Source organism: Equus caballus, chromosome 1, assembly GCF_041296265.1.
Source record: "Equus caballus isolate H_3958 breed thoroughbred chromosome 1, TB-T2T, whole genome shotgun sequence".
NCBI classification, from domain to species: Eukaryota; Metazoa; Chordata; class Mammalia; order Perissodactyla; family Equidae; genus Equus; species Equus caballus.
This window is the reverse complement of record NC_091684.1, coordinates 1,843,343-1,866,302: the sequence shown is the minus strand read 5'-3', so window position 1 is coordinate 1,866,302 and position 22,960 is coordinate 1,843,343. Positions and strand designations below refer to the sequence as shown.

At 59.6% G+C, this 22,960-nt stretch overlaps 2 protein-coding genes across 3 annotated transcripts in view; one reads left to right on the top strand and one right to left on the bottom strand.

Annotated features, from left to right (window-relative positions):
- Window positions 1-18,646, top strand: part of INPP5A (inositol polyphosphate-5-phosphatase A) — a 235,267-nt gene extending 216,621 nt beyond the window's left edge. The window contains exons 12-16 of one of the 2 annotated variants that reach the window (XM_023636652.2): window positions 2,325-2,398; window positions 12,980-13,091; window positions 16,066-16,134; window positions 17,035-17,071; window positions 17,210-18,646. In XM_023636652.2, the coding sequence (XP_023492420.1) occupies window positions 2,325-2,398; window positions 12,980-13,091; window positions 16,066-16,134; window positions 17,035-17,071; window positions 17,210-17,259 (342 nt within the window). In that variant the 3' untranslated portion in view covers window positions 17,260-18,646. Of the gene's footprint in view, window positions 1-2,324; window positions 2,399-12,979; window positions 13,092-16,065; window positions 16,135-17,034; window positions 17,123-17,209 lie in introns of both variants that reach the window. The other variant, XM_023636663.2, reaches the window with a different exon arrangement.
- Window positions 18,336-21,755, bottom strand: NKX6-2 (NK6 homeobox 2). The gene is made up of 4 exons (XM_023636672.2): window positions 21,115-21,755; window positions 20,870-21,042; window positions 19,824-20,611; window positions 18,336-18,615 (listed from the first exon to the last, which is right to left on the bottom strand). The coding sequence occupies exons 1-3, from the start codon at window positions 21,518-21,520 to the stop codon at window positions 20,357-20,359; spliced, it is 834 nt and encodes a 277-aa protein (XP_023492440.1). The 5' UTR covers window positions 21,521-21,755; the 3' UTR covers window positions 18,336-18,615; window positions 19,824-20,356.
- Between the last annotated feature and the right edge of the window lie 1,205 nt (window positions 21,756-22,960).

Genomic DNA, 22,960 nt, shown 5'->3' with positions numbered 1-22,960 from the left:
TGCTTTAGGAATGCCGGCTGGATTAGCGTGAGTGACACTCACGCCAGGATAGAAAGTCGGCCCCCAGCAGACCCGCAGGACCAGGTGGGAGCTGCGCTCAGGAGCGCAGGCCCGACAGAGAAATAATGACAATGCTGGCGTCAAGTCTTGGAACATGGAAAAGACTGCGAGGTGTTCTTGGTGGACACGCACGTGTGCAGTGATCACACAGAACTTCCGTCGCAGCTGGGTCACCACTGGGGGAGGAGGCAGGTGAGCAGGGTCGGTGGGGTCCTCACAGGACTCACTGTCCCAGGAGCGTTTCCTCTCCTCTAAGAGTCCGAGGTAAATTTGGGAGAAATGAGAAGATCTGGCAGCTCCGGGTGGGTGAACCACGGGCACTTTCACCATCTGTACTTTCCTGAACGCTTGAAACTGTCACCACAAATGGAAGGAAGCTGCCGGTGTTGTTTTGGTTAAATGGCCGATTAGCCGTGGCCACTAGAACTCCACAGTGGTCCTCTGGATGCCTTGCACTGGTCCTTTCCAGAAAGGCCAGCTCCTGACCTCAGACAGGCCACTCCCCTTCTTATCGATTGCCACGGTCAGAGCCTCATCAGCATCTGCCTGGACCCGCAGCCTCCCCGGCCCCACCTGTCAGCAGCCCAGGCCCCACACTGCGTTCAGGGGCCTGTTCTGCCTCTGATCTGGGAAGGCTGAGAACTCAAGTCTGGAATGATCTAGATAAGATACGTGCTTACAGGCCTTTGTGTGTGTGTGTGCATGTGAATGTGTGTCCACAAGTACACACATACATGTAAACACATGTGTAAGCACAAATACACTGCGTGGGTGCTGTACTGGTCCAGACCCAACATGCATGCCCCACTCTTGAAGGTGCGTCTCCCTCCCTGGAAACTTCCTCTCCATCTGTTCCCAGCCCCACTGAGGAGCTGACTTGGGGACTTTCCAGAAGCTGCTGGCCTGGAGTCCTCCCTGGGTGTGGAAGCAGGCAGGCCGTTTGGTGCTGTGAAAGCCAGGCGGCTCTTTGTCCCTCACCCCCAAGCCTCCCCTCTCATCCTGCACCCCCAGCCCTGGCCCTGCACCCCCTGCTCCCCCACCCCAAGCACCCAGCCCCGGGGCTGTCAGGGCAGTACTGACTGGGGTAGGTGTGCCCTAGCATTTCTCACTAGCAGATGTGGGCTCAGGGGTCTGGCCCCCGACCCTGGTTCTGAGCCTTGCCAGGCGGGGTCTGAGGCTCTTTGTGACTCTTGTTCTGAGTGTCCAGGAATGCACACGAGATTGAAATTAGGCAAGTGTGTCTGAAATGGTCCCATTTACTCAAAAGGAGCATTGGTCTACCCCTCCCAAACCGTGTACAGACGGCTCCTTCTGGCGGAGACTTCAGTTGTCCCTCCGCCCCACCCCAAGGAGAGTGGCCTGCCGGGTGCCGCTGGGTGTCGCCGGGTGCAGGTGGGTGTCGCGGGGAGGGCCGTGTGCAGGCAGCTCAGGTAGCAGCCTGGCACAGGGGTAATTACTGCTACACAGCGCTGCTGACTGCACGCTTCAGGAGTGACAGATGAGGCGGCAGAGAGGGGAGGATGTGGTGTGGTTTTGAGGGGGGTCTCCCGCACAGCCGAGAGGGGACATGATTAATGAACACATCCCAAGGGTGTGTATGGTGATAGCTCAACAGCCTAGTGTGGTCAGAGGTGCTGCCGGAGTGCCCCTTTCCTTCTGTGGGCACCGTGCCTGTTGGGCTTGTCTCTACAGAATGCTATGGAGCCAGGTTGTGCCGTCTCCTCTCCGTGCAGGGGCCAGCGCTCACACCAGGCTGGCTGCTGGAGTCTCACCTGTGTACGCACTTGGGCCATTTGTTATCTTCCTGTGCAAGGTTGACGTTGCTTACTCTCTGACTTCATTTGGACAGAACGGGAGCTGTGTCCCCTCTGCTGGACGCTTCCTTAGTGGGGGCACTGCTGTGTCTGCTGGACGGTGTGGTTTCAGCAGAGCGAGGCGGCCCTGCGTGGCTGGTCAGCAGCAGGCAGTGCAGGTTCCAGCACCAGCAGCAGAGGAGCTGGAGGCCGGAGCACAGCCTCATGGGCAGAAGGGCCTGCTGGGCACTCATGGGTCTCTGGAGGCACGACAGGGCAGTTCCCAGTAGGCAGCCTGCGCGTGGAGCACACGATGTGCAGTCCAGATGGGCGCTTGAGCCACGCATGTTTCCCGGAAGTTGCAAGGGTCCCTCCCGGCTGCAGATGGACCACCACAGCCCCGGGGACTTCTCGGTGCCCCCAGTGAGGTGAACCAAAGTGACTTTATTTTCTTCTGTTTGTTTTCTTTAGCTCTTAGAATTTGACAAAGAGCTGTCTGTCTTTAAGGACAGACTGTATGAACTGGACATCTCGTTCCCTCCCAGGTAAGGAGCCCCCGCTTGCTGGACAAGCAGGTAACAGTACCCCCTTCAGTGCACCCCCGTGTCCCGGTGCAAACCACACCTCCTCCTGCCCTTTCTGGCCTGAAGCAAGCAACCTGCTGAGAGCAATAAGTGTCTGTTGTCTTCTTGTTTAAAAAAAGATAGTTTTTCCAATATGCATAATATGGCCTTCTCTGATCAGCATCCTAGGGGCCCACAGAGGCAGCCCCATGTTCTGGATCTTTCTGGGAATATCGGCACCTAGTGGAGGGCGGTGTCTTGGGGGTGGGCTCTCCGTTCTGTTTGTCTGTTTTTGTCTTTCTCAGGCACGTTTCCAGAACCTGAAACCTGCAGCAATAACAGTTATTTCCTCTAAGCTGCCCGGGGGTGCAGCCCAGACATGCCCTGGGTGCAGAGGGGCGTGGGGTAGAGAGACTGTTAACAGAAAGTGGCCTGGGGAGGGCACCCCGAGGACCAGGACTCCTCCCCGGCCTTCTCCTCCTCTTTCAGATCCCGAGTAGAATTCTTTCCTCTGGGGTGAAACATGGACCTGGCCACGTTCGGGGAGACTTTCTAGAGCAGACAGGACGGCGCTGTACCCCAAAGACATCCCCAACAGCAGGGCAGGCTTGTTGCCGTTTGCTTTGGGTCAGCCTGGCAGTGCACGCTCAAGGTTCTCGTGTCGGAAGGAGTGGTTCTGTGTCTGGAGCGCACTCGAGAGCCCAGTGGCCTCTGATGCTCTCTGAGAGGACAGTCCTCGATTCCCCTGCCGCGTTTCAGTGGTCAGACGTGTGGCGACTGGAGGGGCCCCACATCCACTGGTCGTGGGGCTTCCTGCAGAGCATGGGCCATGGGCCTGTGCCCTTCTGACCTCAGGGCCAGGCCCCGGCTGAGACTCGGAGCTAAGGGTCAGCACCCAGACCAGTGGCGCCAGTTCCAGGGACCACAGAGGCAGGGACTGTGGGCCCCACTCGGCCTTCGGGGCTCCTGGCTGTGCCTGGCCAAGGTCTCGGACGCCCCTGAACGTGTGGCTCAAGCACAGGAGCAGGAGGCGGCCCTCAGCACTGACCGTCCAGCGTGCTGACTGAGCACGTCTCCCTCAGGCTCCGGCGCTGGTTGAGTGCACAGTAAAATGTGCAGTGAGATGTGCTTCCACATATGTTTCAAGTCAGAAGACTTTCTTAGGGATTTCTCAGACTTCCCTCTCGGAGAGTGGCAGGCCAGATGTCCTAGAGGTCCCTGTTTGAAAAGCTCGAGGCTGTCTTTCTCAGGGCTTTGCTGAGCTGGCGAGGAGGAAGGCGGCTTGGGGGCCACCAAGGGCTGATGGCACGACCCTGTGGACACGTGTGCCCTAAGCTGGCATCTGCCTCTTGAGTTTCTCCCAAATGCTGCAGCCCTGAGGGTCACCCTGGCCCAGAGCACAGAGGATACAGACAGGACCTGGCCAGGCCAGGAGCCCACCACCAACACTGGGCAGCAAAGAAACCTGCCTGTCCACACCCAGGCACATCCAGAGGGTGGACAGACAGGTCAGCGCTCACAGCCACGTGGTCTAGCAGAGGTCTGGGCTGCCGGTCCCTGTGCAGCTGGCAGAGGAATGCAGGCCTCCTGAGCAGGTGGCTGTAACCGGGCTCTTGGTCAAATCCCACCAGTTTGTCTGGGATCTTTCTCATCCCTGGATGGGGCAAGGGGATGCTTTGGTGCCAAGTGGGAGGAACTTCAGAGAGCTGCCTGTGTGTCAACGTTGGGGTCTCCTGCCCTGTTCACGAGGATGCCTAGGGCAGGCTGTATGCACAGAGAGGCCACCCTGCCCCTGGTTTGGGACAGACCTGCTGGGCAGAAATCTCTACAGAGTTCAATTGGTTCATGGGGTAGGAGAAAGGACCCCAGAGATGTCCCCGCCCTCATCCCAGAGCCTGTGAAGGTCCTGTGTGATGTGGCAACAGGACTTTGCACATGTGATTGAGGTGGGTCCCTTACTGCAGGCCTCATGTCCTGGGCCATCCGGGTGGGCCCAACCAGTCGGTGGCCCCACGCAGCAGGGGGTGTTCTGCAGCTGGAGGCGGGAGCCGTGAGCAAGGGCAGTGGGAGCAGCCGGGAGAAGGCCGTGCTGGCAGCCGGGAGGCTCGGTTGGCTGGCTGATTTAGTCACCAGATATTCTCCCTTTAATTTGGAAATACCGTTACAAGTTTTCTGAGATGGATATATGAGGAGAAGAAAGGGAAAAGTGTTCAGACTAAACATTGGCTTTCCAACTGGGGGACCAGCTCAGAGAAAGATGTACACTTGGCCTCTCGGCCCAGTCATAGCACAAGCCTGTGGTGGGAAGCCCACCAAAGGCTCCAGAGGCCATTCTGCCTCCCCTGCCTGGTTACCCCTCCCCCTTCCCTTCCCCCACTTACTGGTCACCCATCCCCCTCCCCCACTTCCTAGTCATTCATCTCCTCCCCCACTTACTGGTCATCTATCCCCCTTCCCCACTACCCGGGTCACACCCAACTTCCCCTCTCCCTTGGGTTCTGTTGTATTTTTAAACCATGCTTGTGGCATCAGTTAGCATTCATAGCCCCTAGGGGTTGCATGAGGGGTTGGAGAGCTGTGTCCAGCAGTGGGAGCAATGTACACAGAAGCCCAAGCCAGAGATCAAAGGTGGCAGTTAGAGGTGGCGGTTGTGTGGTTTAGTCCCTGCCCAGGTCTGTTCCCTCAGTCTACCGCGGAATGTAATCTCAGGCCTGTTCTCTGTGTGTGTGTGTGTGTGTGTGTGTGTGTGCAGGAGTATGAGCTCCTGTACACACATATAGATGTGTGCATGTGTACATGGGATTTGTGTACAGAGGATTGTGTGCAGGATTGTATTCACTAGTATGCACTCTGTAGGCACATGTGCATTTGTGCATGTATGTGGGCATTGCATAGGTTGTGCATGTGTTTATATGTGTGTGCACATGTGTGTAGGTATATGTGTTCATGCATAGGTATGGGAGGGTGTGTGCAGAATCTATGTGAATGGGTTATGGACTAATTGTGCATGTGTATGTGCAGCGCATGGGTTTGCATGTGTGTATACAGTGTCCACACATGCTTGGATGTGTGTATGTACATGGGTATGCATGGGTTTGAGTGTGTGTACACGGCATGTGTATACATTTGTGTAGCAGAGTTGTTACATGCATACGTGGTTGTACATGCACACATGTAGGTATGTGGGTGTGTGCACATGTCTTTGGGTGTGGGTTATGTGCATATGCATGGTGTGTGTACACTTGGGCCTGTGTGTGGTTTGTGCATGTATGTGTGTGTATGTACATGGGTATGTGGAGGTGTGCATTGCAAAGATGTGGGTGTGTGTGTGCATGAAGTGTGTGCACATGAATACAGTATGTGCACGTGAGCATATAGGTATAGTATGTGCACGTGAGCATATAGATGTTTGCATGTACAAGATGTGTACATGGACATGTGTGCATGTGCAAGGTGTGTGTAAATGAGCACGTGTGTGGTTTTGCATCTGGTGTGCCACACATGAGTAGGTGTGTGCACATATATGCATATGGGTATAGGGGTGTGTGTGTGCGTGCCTGGGTGTGTGCATTGCCTGGGCGGGGTGTGTATCAGCGGTGCGCAGTGGCCAGCACAGAGCAGTCTCTCACTGTTGGAAGCAGTTGGAAACCACTGACCTGCGTGGTTTCCCTGCAGACCCTCTCTTGGAGCAGAGGGGTAGAAACCCCCGGGACGCAGCCTGAGGGAGCTTAGTGACACAGCCGCCCTGCTCCCGCTCAGGAGAGGCAGTGCCTCGGGCTGAGTCGTGGGAATGAGGAAGCACTTGGTTGGGGGAGGAGCTTTCTGGAAGATTGGCAGGCCTGAGGCACTGAGTCCTTTCTCCCAGCTCCTTCCTGTCCTGTGCTCCCAGCGTCTCCTCACCAGGGGTGCGATGTCCCTGCAGGAAAGGAGGCAGGAGTTCCATCCCCATATGCCGCGGCCCAGTGCTGGGCACCCCAGGATGACCACGGGGGCATTCACCACCTTCCTGGAGGGCCGGGTCCCACCACTGGGGTCTCAAGCAGACTACTGGACGTTCGGGCTGCCCTGAGGCACCACAGGGACCCCGTCTCACTGGAGGCTGTCGTCCCCCAGTGCCAGGATGCCCAGGGAGGGGGTTGAGCCCCCACTGCCCACAGGCTGCTGCCTACTGACCACGAGGCCACTCTCCTGCTCGGAGCTCGGGTGAAGGCTAGCGCCCCTGGGAAGAGGACAGACGTGCTCACCACTTGCACATGTGGCTTCTGGACTGCAGGACACTCCAGCTTGGGTTTCTCCACGCTCATTCCCCTTTGAGAGGGGTTTCTGAGGTCACAGCAGAACCTGCCCGGTCCCTCCATCAGAAGGGCTGGCATTGAAAGTCGCTTTGGGGACAAATCCCAGAGGACCACAGCTCTCCCCCATTTGGTGCCGGGACCCCCTGATGCGCTTCAGTTACTGGGGACCCAGAGGACTTTTGTTCCCGTGGGTTGTGTCTGTTGATAGTGTACCATAATGCACGAGTATTTATTAATTCATTTTAAAATGACCACAGTAAACCCATTACGTGTTAACATAAATAACGTTTTTATGAAAAAATAACTATTTCCCAAACAAAAAATAATTTTCGAGGAGAGTGGCTCAAACTCAAAGGAGTGTTTCAGACTCAAATAAATTTTTTTGAAGTTCAGCTTAATGAAGGATAGCCCGAGTGTCGCATCTGCTTCTGCCGCGGCCCCGTCGTGGTGGCTCTGGGCAGAGCGTGTGAGGCGGAGCCGGCCTCGCAGGCATGTGCCTGGGAAGGGGTGCCGACAGCCGTTGTGGGTGCTCCTCCCCTTGAGAAGGATGATGCTTGAGAGTTGGCTGCAGTGTGGACCTGAAGCCAGCGGCGGGAGCTGTTCTTGGCCTTGAGAAAGGGTCTTTCGCTGTTGTGCACGACTGGTGACGTCACGATGGTCCTTCAGAAACCCTGGGTCGCCCAATTGTGCAGGTGTCCCAGATGCTGGCATGTATCCCTTGCAGTGTCAGAGCTGCCTCCCTCAGGACCACCGAGCTCAGCAGAGGACAGTTTACAGTGGAACACCGCCAGGCTCCTGGGGCAAGTGAATACAAGTTCTCCAAAAGGTTGAATTTTGTCATTGGCAACAAACACCCTCAGATGTTTCCCCTGGAGAGGCAGGCCCATTTCATCTTAGTATGACTGAGAACATGGTTTTTACCTTCCAGACCCCCAAAAGCGTCTCGGGAACCCCCAGGGGTCCACATACCCCTCTCCAAAAATTAGCCTAAACCTGGAAATAACCTAAACGCCCACTGACAGTGGAATGGATATTTTCTCCTGAAGTGGAATGTGCAACACACGGCGTGGCAGCCAACTGCGGCTTCACCCAGCTCTGAACAGACCGAACCCCAGGGTGCACGGACACAGCCACACGGCAGTGAGCACTGCACGGTTCCCTCTGGGTGCAGGTCGCTGCAGGCAAGACTGTGGGCGGTGCTGAGGTCATGACCCTTGACCTTCCAGGCAGTGGCAGGGCCCTGGGCTCCCCCTGACCTGCAGGTCCCATGGGGGATGGGTTGCGGAGCATCCACTGCGCTGTGGGCCCTGCCTGACGTGTGTTAGGCTTTCATATGGACGGAAGGAATAGAAGAGTGTGGAAGTTCTGGGTCTGCCCACCAAAACGTGCAAATATTTGTTCAGAGAAAGGCGAATGGAAACAACCTCTCACACCTTCCCAAAGATGGATGAGCTCTCCGGGCAGGAGAGAGACGTCATTACAGAAGAAGAGCAAGCTTTAGCTTTTTTTTTTTAAAGATTTTATTTCTCCTTTTTTTTCTCCCCAAAGCCCCCTGGTACATAGTGGTGTATTTTTAGTTGTGGGTTCTTCCAGTTGTGGCATGTGGGGCGCCACCTCAGCATGGCCTGATGAGCGGTGCCATGTCTGCACCCAGGATGCGAACCAGCGAAACTCTGGGCTGCCAAAGCGGAGCACATGAACTTAACCTCTCGGCCACGGGGCAGCCCCCGCAAGCTCTAGCTTTTGAAAAAGACAGAAATCTCCCTAATGCGGGGACCAGCTGCACTGCACCAGGCCGGCCGAGGTGCTCTTTTCAGCGGAGACATTTATTTTTAAAGTGAGGACTGGGAGGCCCTCTTCAAATTTGTGGGCCGTAATTTAAAGTTCGGCCATCTATGGATGTGTCTGTAACGACACACATCACATCGTAAGATGCTCCCAGGAGGGGTGCACTCTGCCATTTGCCTGGGCACTCCAAGTGGGAGGGAGGACGTCCAGCTGGTCACAGAGCCCCACGGGACCCGGCCACACAGATGTGTGAGGACGAGTGCTGAGGGGTGACAAGGACCAGAGAACCGGTTATACCGAGAAGTGGCTAGCCTGGTCACCCCCAGGGGACGGCACAGGCTGGCTCGTGCAGGTGCACGCTGGCCGCCAGCTCTCTGCCAGCCAGGACTCAGTCTCGGCACGCTTCTGCTGTGGAGTTCTTCCGCGCAGTAGTTTCAGCATCGGCACAGCTCTTGTCCTTCTTTGATTTTGCGTTTGTTTCTTTTCCTTTTCTTTTCCAGGAATTTCAGTAACAGCTGGCACCTTTGGAGTCAAGTCCTTCGACTCTTTGTTGGGCCCCTGGGTCCATGAGCCGGTCTGTAATCTGACAGGCAGCGTCTGCGCCTTTCTTTCCATACATACAGGTCGTCCTCGATGCCGGGGACTTGAGGGAGCCGCGTCCGCTGTTGCCATGCAGCGTCATAACCTGGGAGCAGGTGCTGTGTGCCGGGCCAGGACCCTGGAGGGGCTTCTGCCCTCACACCCTCCCGAAGACTGCCAGGCAGCACCCCCTTGCCATCTCCCACCTCTGGGGGCTGGTGTCGAACTGTGCCTGGTCTGGCCGAGGTTCAGCTAGGTCCCCACCCAGCCACCCCTCCACTTCCTCCTGAGCCTGGCGTCTCCCGCCCGTGCGGCCGGCAAACACAGCAGGGCTTTGTGCCTTCCTGGCTGTGTTGTCCGCTTCAGGGCCCATGGTGACACCCCCGCCTGCCCAGCCCACCCAGACGGAGACCTGAAACTTGTCAGCAGGGCTGGTCACCCGGCCTCAGCACAGGGGCCGCTGCCCACCTGAGGTGGGAGTCGAGGGGCAGGCAGGGAGGGGCGGCCGCGAGGACAGGTGGGCGATTGTTAGTTTTATCGCACTGCCATTAATTACGGCGATTACTCCGCCAACTTGGGGGCACGGCAGGGCCGGCCTGTCCTGCGGCCCCACCCTGCACAGGGTTTGCTTTCAGATAAGTCTGCGTGCACAGCAAGCGCCCGTATTAATCATTGTCAGCTCCGAGGCGCACAGGCCCCAGGCGGGCAGCGGGCAGCCCAGGCTGTTCGGCCGTCCTCAGCAGAGCGGCCTCGGCAGCGCCTCCTTCCACGGCTCGCACTCGGTGCCTCAACCCCCGGGGAGGATGGAAGAGGTGGCGCTGGGCTCCCTCCGTCCCCGGGCCCACCCTGGCCTTCGCCAGACCTGTCCGGACCAGCTCTGCTGCGTCTGCTCCGCCTGGTCCAGGGAGCGGCTGGCCCAGGTGTCTGGGGCATCGGAAGCACCCCGGGCTCTGGGGGTGAGGGCACTGCCCCCCGTAGCCCCTGCCCACCCTAGCCAGGACAGCCCTTGGGACCAGCTTCTTTCTCCTGTTGAATCACCTGTGGACACACGTGTGGCAGCATGGAGGGGCGGGGCCACGCAGGACCCCCAGGACTCGCGCTGGGCACCTGGGCTGAGGGCTGGACTGGAAGCTCGCCACCGCTCTGGGCCTCCGTGGCTCTGCTCGCTTCTCACCCCAGAGCGACTGTCCGAGCGGTGACACTGCCACATCCTGGCCTGTGGGCAGCTGGAGGAAGGGGCAGTGCCACCCAGCACATCCTCCATGTACGCAGAGTGACGCAGACTGACTTAGAGTCGCCCTTGTGTGCTCTCTGCCCCAGGACCCCCAGGACTTACACTGAACTTTGGTCCTGGGGCACATCCCCTGAGGGATCTGTGGGTGTCATGCTACAGCCTCTGATGGCACCCCAAGACCGCAGGTGCTCGCGGGCATTTCTGTAGTAGCAACAGTATCCTGGGGGTAACTGAGTCTCAGATGGTGGTTCTGAAGCATGTGGACTTCAGGCCCGGCTCCATCCAGATTGCGTCTCAAATGGCGCTTTTAAGCTGGGCCTTGTACAGCACTTGTCGAGCCGTGTGCAGCTGTGTGCCCACCCCTCCTCTGAGGTTGCCCAGAGGGGCGCAGCCAGGGTAGGGGACGTGGTGGAATGCTCTGGAATCGGCAGGAAGCACCAGACTCACAACATGAGTCACAGAGAGCTGCCAGATAGCGCTCGCTGCAAAGTGTAGCTGCTTCCTGCGGGGCGGGAGAAGCGGGCAACAGGTGGCAGGCCTCGTCCTCAGGGAGACCTGCTGGGCCGGTCACAGATGCTCTCTGGGTAAACTTGTCCTGCCGCTGCCTCATAGCAAAGAATCCCTTGCTCCAGAACAACTCGTAGAAGGAGAAAATGACACTGTGCACAGACCAGCCTGCCGTGGGCTCAGAGCCTGCAGGACCTTCTGAGCTGTGGCCACAGGCCTGCCGGCCAGCCTCACCCCTGACCTTTGCCCCCAGCCAGGGAGCTTGCTCTGGGGTGACTCAGCACATTGTCCTTTGGAAACTCGGGGTAGACCCATGTGGACCCCTGATTCCTGCAGCTCCCAGGTGACGCGTTCCCCGAGGAGGGCCGCGTGGCCCGTGAGTCCCACTGCAGGGAGCCCGTCCCCCGTGTCCCCTGGGCGCCCAGATTAGGTCCTGCGTTCGAGGCCAGGCAGCTCCCAGCCGGTGGACAGTTCCTTCCTAGTGACAGTCGGGTTACTGAGAAGCCCTGAGGGAGGAGACCCCTTGCTAGGTGCTGGGAAGCAGGACGGCCGTCGGCTCGCCGCTCCTCCTGAGAAGCAGTCTGTGGGTAGTGAGTGCCCTGTGCTCTTCAAAGTGCGACGCCGTCGGAGGGAGGCGCTCCGCAGGCTTGCTTCTAACCCCATTCGCTGCTTTGGGTCTTCAGTCTGGTAAGGCAGCCTGCCCCTCTGGGCGCCGAGGGGAAGTCCTGCTTCCATTGAGAGCGTGTGGGGTCCCTCGGGGAGGACGGGAAGGGCCCAAACCGCCAGCTCGGGGCAGAGACGCGACCTGTGAATCTGACCGCGCCGCCAGTGCTCGAGGCTCAGGGGTGACGTGGGTCTGGGGCCAGGCCAGAGTCCTCACCTGACCAGGCGCCCTCAGCAGGAGCAGCCCGAAAGCCAGCGTGTTCGTCTCTTCCCGCTAAAGCAGCCAGGAATTTAGTGGAGAACAAGATGCCGCCGCAGCAAATACCGTCTGGGGTTTTGGATTAACCTAAAAAACACACGAGACTTTACAAAGAGAAATTTAGACTCTAGTGAAGGCCATACAAGATGCACCACAAACAAGCAGACCCGCACTCGTGTGAGCACCTCGCACAGCCAGGGCTCCCCCCAAAGCCAGTTCGTCCCACTGAAGCTCAGTTACTGTTACTTTAATGCAGGTCCGGTCAAACTGCCCACTTGGGGGCGGGGTCCGCAGTTGTAAATGGACCGGGATAGGCCTGCTGGGCAGCACAGAACTCAGAGGCAGGACTGTTCTGGTGAGTTCTGGAAACAGGAGGAAGCTGCTCACCTCAGCCAGGCCACTGTGCACAAGTGGCTGGTGTCTGAGGCACAGCCAGCCAGGCCCCAGGACAACAGGGGCATGCTCAGCTGGCAGTCACAGGCCGAGCCTTGGGGCTGGCATCACTCCCACTTGCTTCTCGCCCATGTTTGCATGACTTGTCAGTCCGTCATCGGCTGTGGTGCCTCCATTCCCGGGGGCCCAGGCCTCCCAGTGGCCGAGCCAGGGCAGTGGGCGGGAAAGGCAGCGAGTCAGGGACAGTTACACTGCGCCACAATGATGACCCCAAGGCCAAGGCCTGGTACCTGGCACTTCCTAAGATGGGGACACTGCAGGGGGAGCAGGCTGTGGGACAAGGGTGTGTCTGAGTGGGGCGATGTCTGCAGGCTCCCTCGGAGGCACGCAAGATGTGGAGACAGAGTCCCCAGCAAAGGTGCCTGCATTAGAGGCATTTCACATGAGGAGACAGCCGAGTCACTGGGCGCAGGAGGAAGGAGGGCTGGCAGAGCTGGGTGCGTCCGCGCCACGGTGGGGCAGAGGAGCAGGGGGTCATTTTTTCCCTTACAGATTTGTGCTGTAGACCGTGTCCAAAAATAAGGACAAAGTTTAATAGACGATTCACTTCTTTAAGCGATGGTTTATCTGAAGATACTGTGTTAGAACCAAAACTCGAGTGAGAACTTAAATTGTGAGTTTGACTTTCCACTGTGGAAACTTCTGTGTGTGTACTCTCTCCCTGGGTAGCATTGGCCACGCTAAGGTGTGTGGGGAAAGACTCTGCAGGGCCCTCCCCCTCGGGTTGAGGAGGAGGGGCTGGAGCCAGGCAGCACTGACCCGGCCTTTGTGTCCTGTCTCCCCAGCTACCCGTACAGCGAGGACTGCAGCCAGGGCCAGCAGTACATGAACACCCGGTGCCCCGCGTGGTGCGACCGTGTCCTCATGTCCCCCTCCGCCAAGGAGCTGATTCTGAGGGTAAGTGCTGGAGCCCCCAGCGCCCGGCCAGCCATGGCCCCGGGACCACCACTCAGAGGGACCCAGAGTGCCAGCCCACGTTGGGGAGCCGCTGCGTCTGGAGGGCGTGTCTTTCTGTTGACCCAGGGTGAGCCCTGACCTCATCCTGCAAGGCTCTCGGTCTCTCTGAAGCCAGTGCACAGGCTGGAGGGGTCTGCCGCCAGAGCTGGGTGTCTGGCCCCTGCAAGCATCCAGTATCTTTCTGAATCGAAAATGTGCATAAATGGTCATCAGTTAGAGCTTTAAAAATCATTATAGGGACCGGCCCCATGGCCTAGTGGTTAAGTTCAGTGCACTCCACTTCGGTGGCCCAGGTTTGCAGGTTCGGATCCTGGGTGCGGACCTATACCAGTCATCATCTATGCTGTAGCACTGACCCACATATAAGATAAGGGAAGACTGGCACAGATGTTAGCTCAGTGCAAATCTTCCTCAGGAAAAAAAAAGTCATAGTTTACTGTGTCCTCATGAATTAAGTGCACTTGTGCACACAGAGGAGCTTGTGGCTGTGAAGCCTGGTCGAGACGTCTGTCGTGACCTTCTGAAGCTGTAAGTCAGAGCCAGGGTCACACCAGGCCTGAGCCATTAGAATGAATGGGTGACATCCAGGAGATGGCCTCATGTACTGAGCATGGGGAAATTTTAGGGTTTCTTGTAGCCTCTTGATTTTCCAGGTTGTTCAGTGCCCAGATTTTAACACAAAAGGAGCGTTTTCAAAGGAATCAATATCTGAATTGGTTTTGTCAACTCTGTTACTGAAAAACTGTGATAACGAAGTGTACTGATTCATCGGGACGGCACCCTGGTCAGGGTTCAGAGCAGACGGGCCCTGGGTGTGACGCAGCCGCGTGAGGACGGGCAGGAGGTGCTCGAGCTGCTGCGGGCTGGGCCAGCACACCCTGGCCTGCCCCCGACCTCAACTCCATCTGTTTCAGGCCCCTTCGGCCACAATAGGGGCCCTGTCTGTGCCCATGTGCCAGACCCTGGGCCCTCACCAGGAACACGGGGCTCAGGGGGCAGGAGGGGTCATGGCCAGGAGGGCAGAGCCCCCAGGAGCTGCTCCAGTGGCACACCACGGCCTGTCCCCTGCTCAGCGGCCTTGCAGCCCCCCACCAGGAGGCCCTGCTGGCCTTTCAGAGAGAGCCCAGCCCCCGAGGCTCTTCCCTGAGCCGAGAGCACCCAGGTGCGTGGGGAGGCAGCCTGTGCGGGGCCTGGGCTGGAGGCAGGGGGCTGGTCGGGCTGCAGCAGGCTTGCTCTGATGGGCCAGGGCCTCGGCCCTCCCCCTGGCCTGTAGGCAGGGCGTGCACCCAGGGACCAGCACCGAGGACAGCCACTTGGGCTGCTTCCCCACGAGTCCTTGAGTGAAGCTGCATCGGACGTTGGCTCAAGCACACAGACCGGAGCGGAGGCTGCCTGGCACCCGGCCTTCGACACAGCCCTGCCCTCTTTGCTCGGCCTGCTGGTCTGTGCCCTGGAGATGACCATGGGAGGAATGAAATGAGTGGACAGTATGGTCGGCTCTGAGCACTTGGGACGAGCTGGGCACCGAGCCGCCAGCCAGCTGGGGCACCTCCAGGGGCCTTGGGGTGCGAGAAGAGAGTCATCTACAAGGGAAGCACCGGAGACCCAGAAAAGTACTGTCCGAGGTAAAGCACAGACAGCGTGAGTGCTAGGAGTATGGACGGAAGCTGCAGCCCCACGCCATCCCCACTATTCACTCTTGTTCACATCTTCTCTGGTTTGGGGGCCAGGGTTTGAACAGCTTCAGACACAGTGGGCACCTAGCTGGCTGGGCAGCTGTCATGGGGAGGGCCAACGCCTTCCTGGGGCTCCCTGGCAGCGGCAGGCCTCACAGGACGAGGAGACACACCGCGAGCAGCTTCCTGGGCGCCATCCATCATGCCACGCTCGGTCACCTCGGCGTCATGTTCCATTCTGCTTCGCCAGCCCAACACGCCAAGGTGGGGGCACAGCAGGCTGCCGGAGCCGCGCAGTGACTGCGCAGCGAGGCGTGTGCCTGGGACCGGTGTGTGTGTCTCACGACATGCAGCTGGAAATACACTTATGCTGCCTTTGTAAATCGCCACACCCGTGTGATGGATGGGCCACACGTGATGCAGCAGCATGGCGGCCGTGAAGGATGGGACACGCAGACAAGGCAGCAGGCTGTGCTTTACACCTTCTGGCGGCGACCAGGCTGGAAGTGAACCTGACCCCAGGCCTCAACTGCATCGGAGACATGTCAGTTTTAACTTTATAGTCTCAGAAGCTGCGGCTGTGGATACAAAACTCCAGCCCTCTTGGCGCTGACTGATCACCAGGAACAGACCCTTCACCGTCGCCCCCAGGAGAACGGCGTCTGCAGGCTCGCGGTGGCACGGCTGAGTGGGAGCATTGTGCGCACGGCGGTTAATTAATGTACACAGATCGCCGTGTGCAGCAGCGTGGAATCCAGCGGCATCTGTCCTCATTTGAACCGGAGCTCTGGGTTAATAGAGCCGGCTGTCAAAACAAATGTGAAGGGGGAGTCAGAGCAAGACGGTGCCTCTGTCCCTGGAAGGAGAGTGCCCAAGTGCACGGCCGCAGTGACTTGGGGCTGCACCTCCCCTGCAGCTCCAGGGGCACGTGCCAGAGCAGAGCTTGGGGCCCACACTCCGGGCCCCGGTCCCCACCCTTCCAGAGGCAGGTGCCCTCCAGCCACGAGAGCCAGAGGCTGAGGTGCGACCAGGACTGCCAGAACCTTCTGCCGCGGACTGGCTGCCCCTTCTTAGGTGCCGGGGCACGTTGGCAGCTGTGAGGCGGCCAGAGCCTACGGGGAAGCAGGCAGGGTGGGCGGCAGGCGGCTTGTGCACAGGGACGGTCACCTCTCTGTCCCCGAGGAAACCCTACCCCTCCTGCTTCCCACACCATCCCTCTCTCTGTTGGCTTTTCCCAGTCGGAGAGCGAGGAGAAGGTCGTCACCTACGACCACATCGGGCCCAGCGTCTGCATGGGAGACCACAAGGTGACGTAGCATGGCCACGGTGCGGGCTGGGCCTGAGGGGCGGGCGGGTGGCAGGGCGGGCCACTTCTTTGGCCTCTGCTACGCCCCCTTAGTCTGGCTTCCCACAGTAGGCCACGTCCATCTTTTTTAATTAAATTTTAATAAAATACCAAAGGTTGATAGGTGGATGGGTAGGTAGGGAGGTAGGTAAGAAGGCAGAAATGGCTAGTCACAATAGAATAAAATACAATATTTTTTTTACAAATAGTGAAAGTGTGTGTCTACAGCTGGTTTTCTGGAAGCCATTTCTCCAGTGTGCGTTTGAAATATTTTAATGGCCTTCCTGTGCCGCGCACAGTGTCCACAGTGTGGAACGTGAGTGTTACAGACCCAGCCCTTCAAGGAAACACTGGGTGTTTGTACACGCGATGCACCCACACTGGAGCACCACGGTCCTCACTGAGGGTCACGCTGGGCATGTCTCACCTTTGGCCAAACTAGAGATGTCCACCATTTTCAAGGCCTCTGGGCTGAGGCCACTGGAGCATCACCCTAAGACGGGTCCCAAACGGGTGCCCAGCGGGAACAGACCTGGGGATGGGTGCTCTGTCCTCCACGGTATCTGGGGCTTATTCAGCCATCCTTTAAATCAGTTTTCACATCCGTTTTTATCTGGAAATGGTACCTTCTTCACAAAACCTGGAGGCCCTCTGCCCGGGCCTCTGGCGGCCCAGCCCAGCTTCGGTCCCATTAACCGGGTTCTCCCACTGGTGCTCCGCACACGGGATGGGATGATGGCCTTGGCCCGTGCTGACCACCGCCACTGCTGGACACAGTTCAGGCTGCCCCGTCAGAGCCAGGGTGTGGGGTCGGCGGCACTCACCGTGTGGTCCTGATGCCCTCCTCTTGTCCCCGATGCAGCCCGTGTTCCTGGCCTTCCGAATCGCGCCCGGGGCAGGTAAACCTCACGCACATGTGCACAAGTGTTGTGTCGTGCAGTGACGCGGTGGTAAATATGACCCTTCCCTCAAGTTCACCTTTTCTGAGCTTTTCCTGGTGTGTTTGTTCCGTTAACCAATGACTGATTCCACGGCAGGGCGGGGACGCCCGCGACACAGGAGGACCCTCCGCGAGACCTCCCTGTAGCAGAGCAGCACACGGAAGTCGCAGACTATTGGAATCCACACTCTCAACAGCTGCATCGAGAACCCGCCCGAGCGCCACCCGCTAGACGGCCGGCCCCACACTTCGCTTCAGCCTCCGGCCCGTTCCGGAACAGCCTCACATACCTCACTGTCTCGTCTGTTCATGTGACATTAAGTAGAAATATTGGGTTTTTTAATAAGTCACAGTCCTGTTGCCAAAACTCTAATAGACAGCAAAGAGATTCTGTATTTTAGACTTCACAGTTTTCAATTTTTAATAATTGTCAGCCTGGAGGAGCTTCTCTGTGTAGAAACCCCACAGGTGTCCAGCGTCCCCCCTGCCAGCTGGAGGCGTGCCGGGCAGGGTGGCGGCCGGCCTCTTTGCTGACTCAGGCAGCGTGGCCACGCCGGCAGAGCGAGGGGCCCCTCCTCGTCACTGGGATGGCTCCCCTTCCTTAGTTACTGTACTGCCATGTCACATGGTCTTTGAATCACACTGCAGCTGCTTTCCATTTTTATATATATAAATATATATAAATATATACTTTTTAAGAATAATTTATAAATCTTACCAAAACTTATGCTAAATATACTTTCCAGTGCGATTGCCCGTGCGCGTCCTGTCAGCAGGTGGGAGTGGCGTCGGAGCTGCGTGTCGTCCACAGACCTGTGCACACGAGGAGACCCAGCGTGCCGTCCTGGGGGACCGACCGCAGCCAGCGCGCGAGCCCGGGACCCCTGCCTCCCCTCTGTCACGTTATGAACTGAATGTGAAGCTGATAGCTAGCTCGGGTGTACCTTTTAAGAATTTTGTAAACTGTTTTGTCTGTCTTTTGTTACTGTTCTATGGTGCCAAGTATTCTACATAAAACAATAATATCCTGGGAGAAATAAAGTAGCCTAGTCTGCTTCCGATAGAAACTGCTTTTAACATGGGCTGTATATAAAACTATTAAGAGAAACAAAACTGTAAATGTCCTTGGTTGCCAGCTGCAAACAACCTATGTCATAGCCTCGCTGCAGCCTCCCCTCTCAGCACTAAGGACGGCGTTGAAAGGCCATGGCAGAGCCTGCGAATGAAACACAACCTATGTTTATTGATTCGCTTTAGAACACTACAGGAGTCCTGGACGGGCGAGGCCTCGGCCGGGCGTGTATTGGATAAAGCACTACCACTGCAGGTGTCGGTGTCCACTTGCCGGATCTGTGTTCTTGACAGCTTGATGGGGTCCGTGTCCGTGCTCTGGTCACTGCTCTGTCCACGGGCCGCACGGCAGTCTGCCCCACGGCGATTCTGTTTAACGGGGTTTCAGCTGTCGCTCACTGTGGAGGCCTTGAGAAAGGACTGCTCCGGTTCCTAAGCAATAAAATTGATGGTGGTGAAGACAGTTCTGGTTTGCTTTCTCTTCCTTCCGTCACTTCCCCTCCCCCGACAGGCACAGGGACGGCACTGTGCTCCTTGGGAATCTGGAAGTTTCATTCTACCAGATATTGTTACACAAGACTAACCATTAGTTAAAGCAGAAAAGTCATCTTTTGGGTTTTGTACTGTAACTAGTGGGATTTACCCCTCAGCATTTTTAAGTGAGATGATATATAAATACAGTTTCTCTCAAAACTTTAAAACTGGAAATCTCTTTGCTCTTAACTTGAGCAGAGTGAATAGTTCACTCACAGAAATAAAATAAATTTTAATATTTATTAATATATATTCCTTTAAAAAGAAAGCCAGCCAGTGATTCTGGTTTTTAAGTTGATGGTGCAGCCATGTAGTGAAAAAAACAAAACACTTCGGCCTTTTTACATTTCGCACATTCTCAACAATGCCTTCCAAGAGAAATCTTATAGTGACAATCATTTTTTAAAAGTCAACCGTTACACCCATTAAGATGCAACCAGGCGGGGCATCAGCCACGGAGAGTCTGGGACAGGTCCGATGGTCTGTTGTGAACGAGAAATGCAGTCTGGGGTTCGCGGGTGAGAAAGCAGGCTAGAGCGGGGGGGTTGCCGGCCTCCGCGCTCGGGGCTCCGGTCTCCGCGCTCAGGGCTCCGGCTGCGCCGCGGGCTCGGTCCTCGCGGATCCCGAGGCGCCGCGCTGCTGCGGGGCGGAGGGGCCCGGGTCCCCGCGGCGGGGACCATCCTCCCCAGGACGCCGGCGCAGCCGAGTGTGCTGACCCCGGCGGGGAGAATTGTTTTGGATTTCTCTTTGAGTCCCAGGTAAATTAAATAGCGTTTTCTACCCATGAAAGCTCTCTAAATCGGTAGCTGGAGGGCCGCGGTGCAGAGGACTTGAAACCTGGTCTATTTCGCCCGAGGTGAGCGTTTTCAGGTCTGCTGTCTAAGGCGTTTTTAGACGCCTGTAATCGGGTCACAACCTGCCCCGTCCCCGGGTCGCGGAAAAGAGGGCCACACGGGCGGCCCACCTGCCCTGTCGGGGCCGAATGTGCTTCAGTCCGCCCCCAAACCCGTCCTCCTAGCCGGCACCGCAGCGCTCCGAGCGGCTGTCCGGGGCTGGGGCCGCGGGAGGCCCCCGAATCGGAGGGGAAAGGTGAAGGGGGGCCGTACCTGCTGCCGCGCGTCGCACCTGCCGGCGCCCCGCTCGGTCCCCGCCGTCCGACTCTGCCCGCGCGGCCGCCGCTGCGTCCTCGTCCCTGCGCCACCGCCCGGGCCGCGGGGAGGGGCCATCGCGCCCGCGGCCGCCCAGCCCGCCGCGCCGGACCCAGGTGACCCTCTGGCCGAAGGCGCGGGCTCTGTGAGGACGAAGACTGGACAGGGGACACGGAACGGGGACCGGGTACGAGGACAAGAGACCGGAGACGGGGACAAGGGACGGGGGACGGGCCCCGCCTCCCGCCGGGCCGCGCAGGGCGCCTCGCCGGGTTTTCCGTAAGAGACACGCGGTGCAGCCTCGGGAGCCCGGCTCCGACGGGACGTGTTAAATAATTTATTGATCATACAAAGTGATTCCGCCGGTCCTGCGCCGAGCCCGAGCCCGGCCGTCGTGTAACTTATTCTGTAAAAATATATATGCACGCGCCGCTCCGGTGCGGGCGCGGGGCGCGGGCAGCTGCGAACCCCGGGGGCTCGGCCGCGCGTCCTCACGAGGCGTCCCCCGCGCCGCCGCCGCACGGGCTGACCAGCGCCAAGTTCGAGGGTTTGTGCTTCTTGAGCAGCCGCGTGATCTTCTCGTCGTCCGAGTTGGGGTCCAGGGGCCGGTTGTACTCGTCGTCGTCCTCCGCGTCCGAGCCGCCCACCTTCAGCTTCTCGGCGTCCGAGTCCTGCTTCTTCTTGGCCGACGCCATCTCCGCCGCGTGCCGCTTGCGCCACTTGGTCCGGCGGTTCTGGAACCACACCTGGGGCGGAGGGTGACCGTCAGCCGGCGCCTCCCGAAGCGCCCAGGCCTCTGCAACGCGGCCCCTCGGCAGTCCCCGGCCGTGACCCCGCCGCCCGCGTGGACGCGGAGGGACGCCCGCGGCCAGCACTTCGGTCCCGGCCGCAGAGCAGCGGCGCCTCCCGGGCGGAGGCCGAGGCCGGCGGCCGCTCGCAGACCGTTCGCAGGACGCGGGGGCCGTGTCTGCTGGGCGCGGCGGGACCCGCGGAGGCCGCCTCACCTTGACTTGGCTCTCGGTCATGCCCAGGGAGTAGGCGAGGCGCGCCCGCTCCGGCCCCGCCAGGTACTTGGTTTGCTCGAAGGTCTTCTCCAGCGCGAAGATCTGCTGGCCCGAGAAGGTCGGCCGCGAGTGCTTCTTCTTGCCGTCCTTGTCCAGGACCCCGCCGGCCTGGGCTGCAAGGGAGGGCGGGTGAGCGCAGCCGGTGGCCCCACCGCCCCACGCCGGACCCCGCGCGCGCCACTTACCCGGGCCGGCCAGGCGCGGGTCCCTCCAGGGCGAGCCCTGCACCACGCCGGGCCAGAAGATGGGCGGGCGGCCGGGCAGCTCGGCCAGTGGCTTGGGATAGCCGCGCGCCACGGCGGCCGCGGGCCCGAAGTAGACGCCGGCGGACGAGGCGAGCCCGTTGAGTCGGGGCAGGCCGCCCAGGAGACCGCCGCCCGCCGCGCCCACGGGCCGCCCCAGGATGTCGCTGATGCCGTGCGGGGTGCCGAGCGGCAGCTGCGCGCCAAGGCCGCCCAGCGCGGGCGCCTTGAAGCCGGCCGGGCCCTGCAGCGCGTACGGGAACAGAGACGTCTTCATCTCGGCCATGTTGTGCAGCGCGGCCAGCGGCGCGCTGCTCAGCACGAACGCGCCCGGGCGGTTAGCGTCCATGGGCGCCGCCGCCGCCGGCCCGAGTGCCCATCCGGGCCCCGCCGCCGCCCGCCGGCCGGGAAGTTCGCGGGGCGCAGCTGCAGCGGGGGCGCGGGGCGCGGGGCGCGGGCGCCGACGGCCCGGAGGGAGGGCGGGAGGGCGGCGGGCCGGCGTGGGCTGGGCGGTGGCGGGCGGGCGGACGGACCGACGGACGGACGGCGGGCGGCGGTGGCGGCAGCGGCTCCGGGGCCGGTCGGAGCGGCGCCGCGCGGGTCGGACGCGCAGATAACCGCGGGGCCCCGGGCGGCGCGCGCGCTGATTGGCTCCCGGTGCCGCGGCCCCGCCATTGGCCCGCGCCCCGCCCGCCCGCCCGCGGCCCGCACTCCATGAAGCGCCCATTAGCGCGGCAGGTGCCTCCCGGGCTGTAAATTTGCCCCCTGATTTATCTCCCCGGGGACGAAATAAATCCCGCTGGATGGGAGTTTAGTTAGGCAAAGGTTTTAATGGGAAATCAGGAAAAAATACGAGAACATATTTTATCGCCCGAAAGAATGCAGATTTGAGGATCCACTCGGCACGCTCCGTGCGCCCCGTTCGGGGAAGAGCCCCAGCGGGCGGGCGGGCGCGGGGAGCCGGCCGGCGCTATCGGGGGACACGGCCGCCCCGGGGTCGGGTTTGGGGGAGCACAGCAAACGTTTTCGGGAGTACTCTCCGGGATGCAGATGGGCCTCAGAGTCAGCGGGCAGACCAGACTGGGCCCGCGCGAATCTGGTCCAGTTTCACTGACAAACGGCTCGTGGTGGCCAGGCCTGTCCCGGGGCCACGCGCCAGGACGCCGACTCGCGCGCGCTGCCGGGCGGGCGGTTCCCTGTCGCCTTGTCCCCTCCCAGCCCGTAGGACTGTCCTCTGCCGGGTCGGGGCACGGGGACGGCCCTGGCCTCCCGCTTGCTCGGGCATTTTCCGGTCGCGAAGTCGCAGCTCGGTTCCCAGATGGCAACCTGAGCCCCCAGCTTCACCCCGGCCCCATGATCCAGCCCACGGACCGTTCCCTCGTGAAGCGCAGCCTGAGCCAGGAGAACGGGGACCCGCGCAGGCTCAGAGCCCAACCTAGGCCGTGTGGGCGCCAAGTTCAGGGCCTCATCGTGGGTGCGCGCCCGAAGAGCAGCAGGCAGAAGCGCGACGTTCAGACGGGCATGTGGGCCCACGGTGTCCTTCTCTGGGTACAAAAAGCCCCCCACCCCGTAGAATGGCTGTGGGGGTCCAAGTGAGATCGCGGTGGACTCCGCGCCGGCGGAGAGCGGGCGCTGGGTAAAATGCGGGGCGTCGTCGCCTTCCTCCTCTTGGGTGGTGTCCCATATTAATTAAGTGACGCCTATCACTATTATTCGCTGCCCGTTGGGAGCCGTGAGCCGACCGTGCGCGGACGGACTGCCGGTTCGTGGCCGGGGGGGGCGGTGTGCG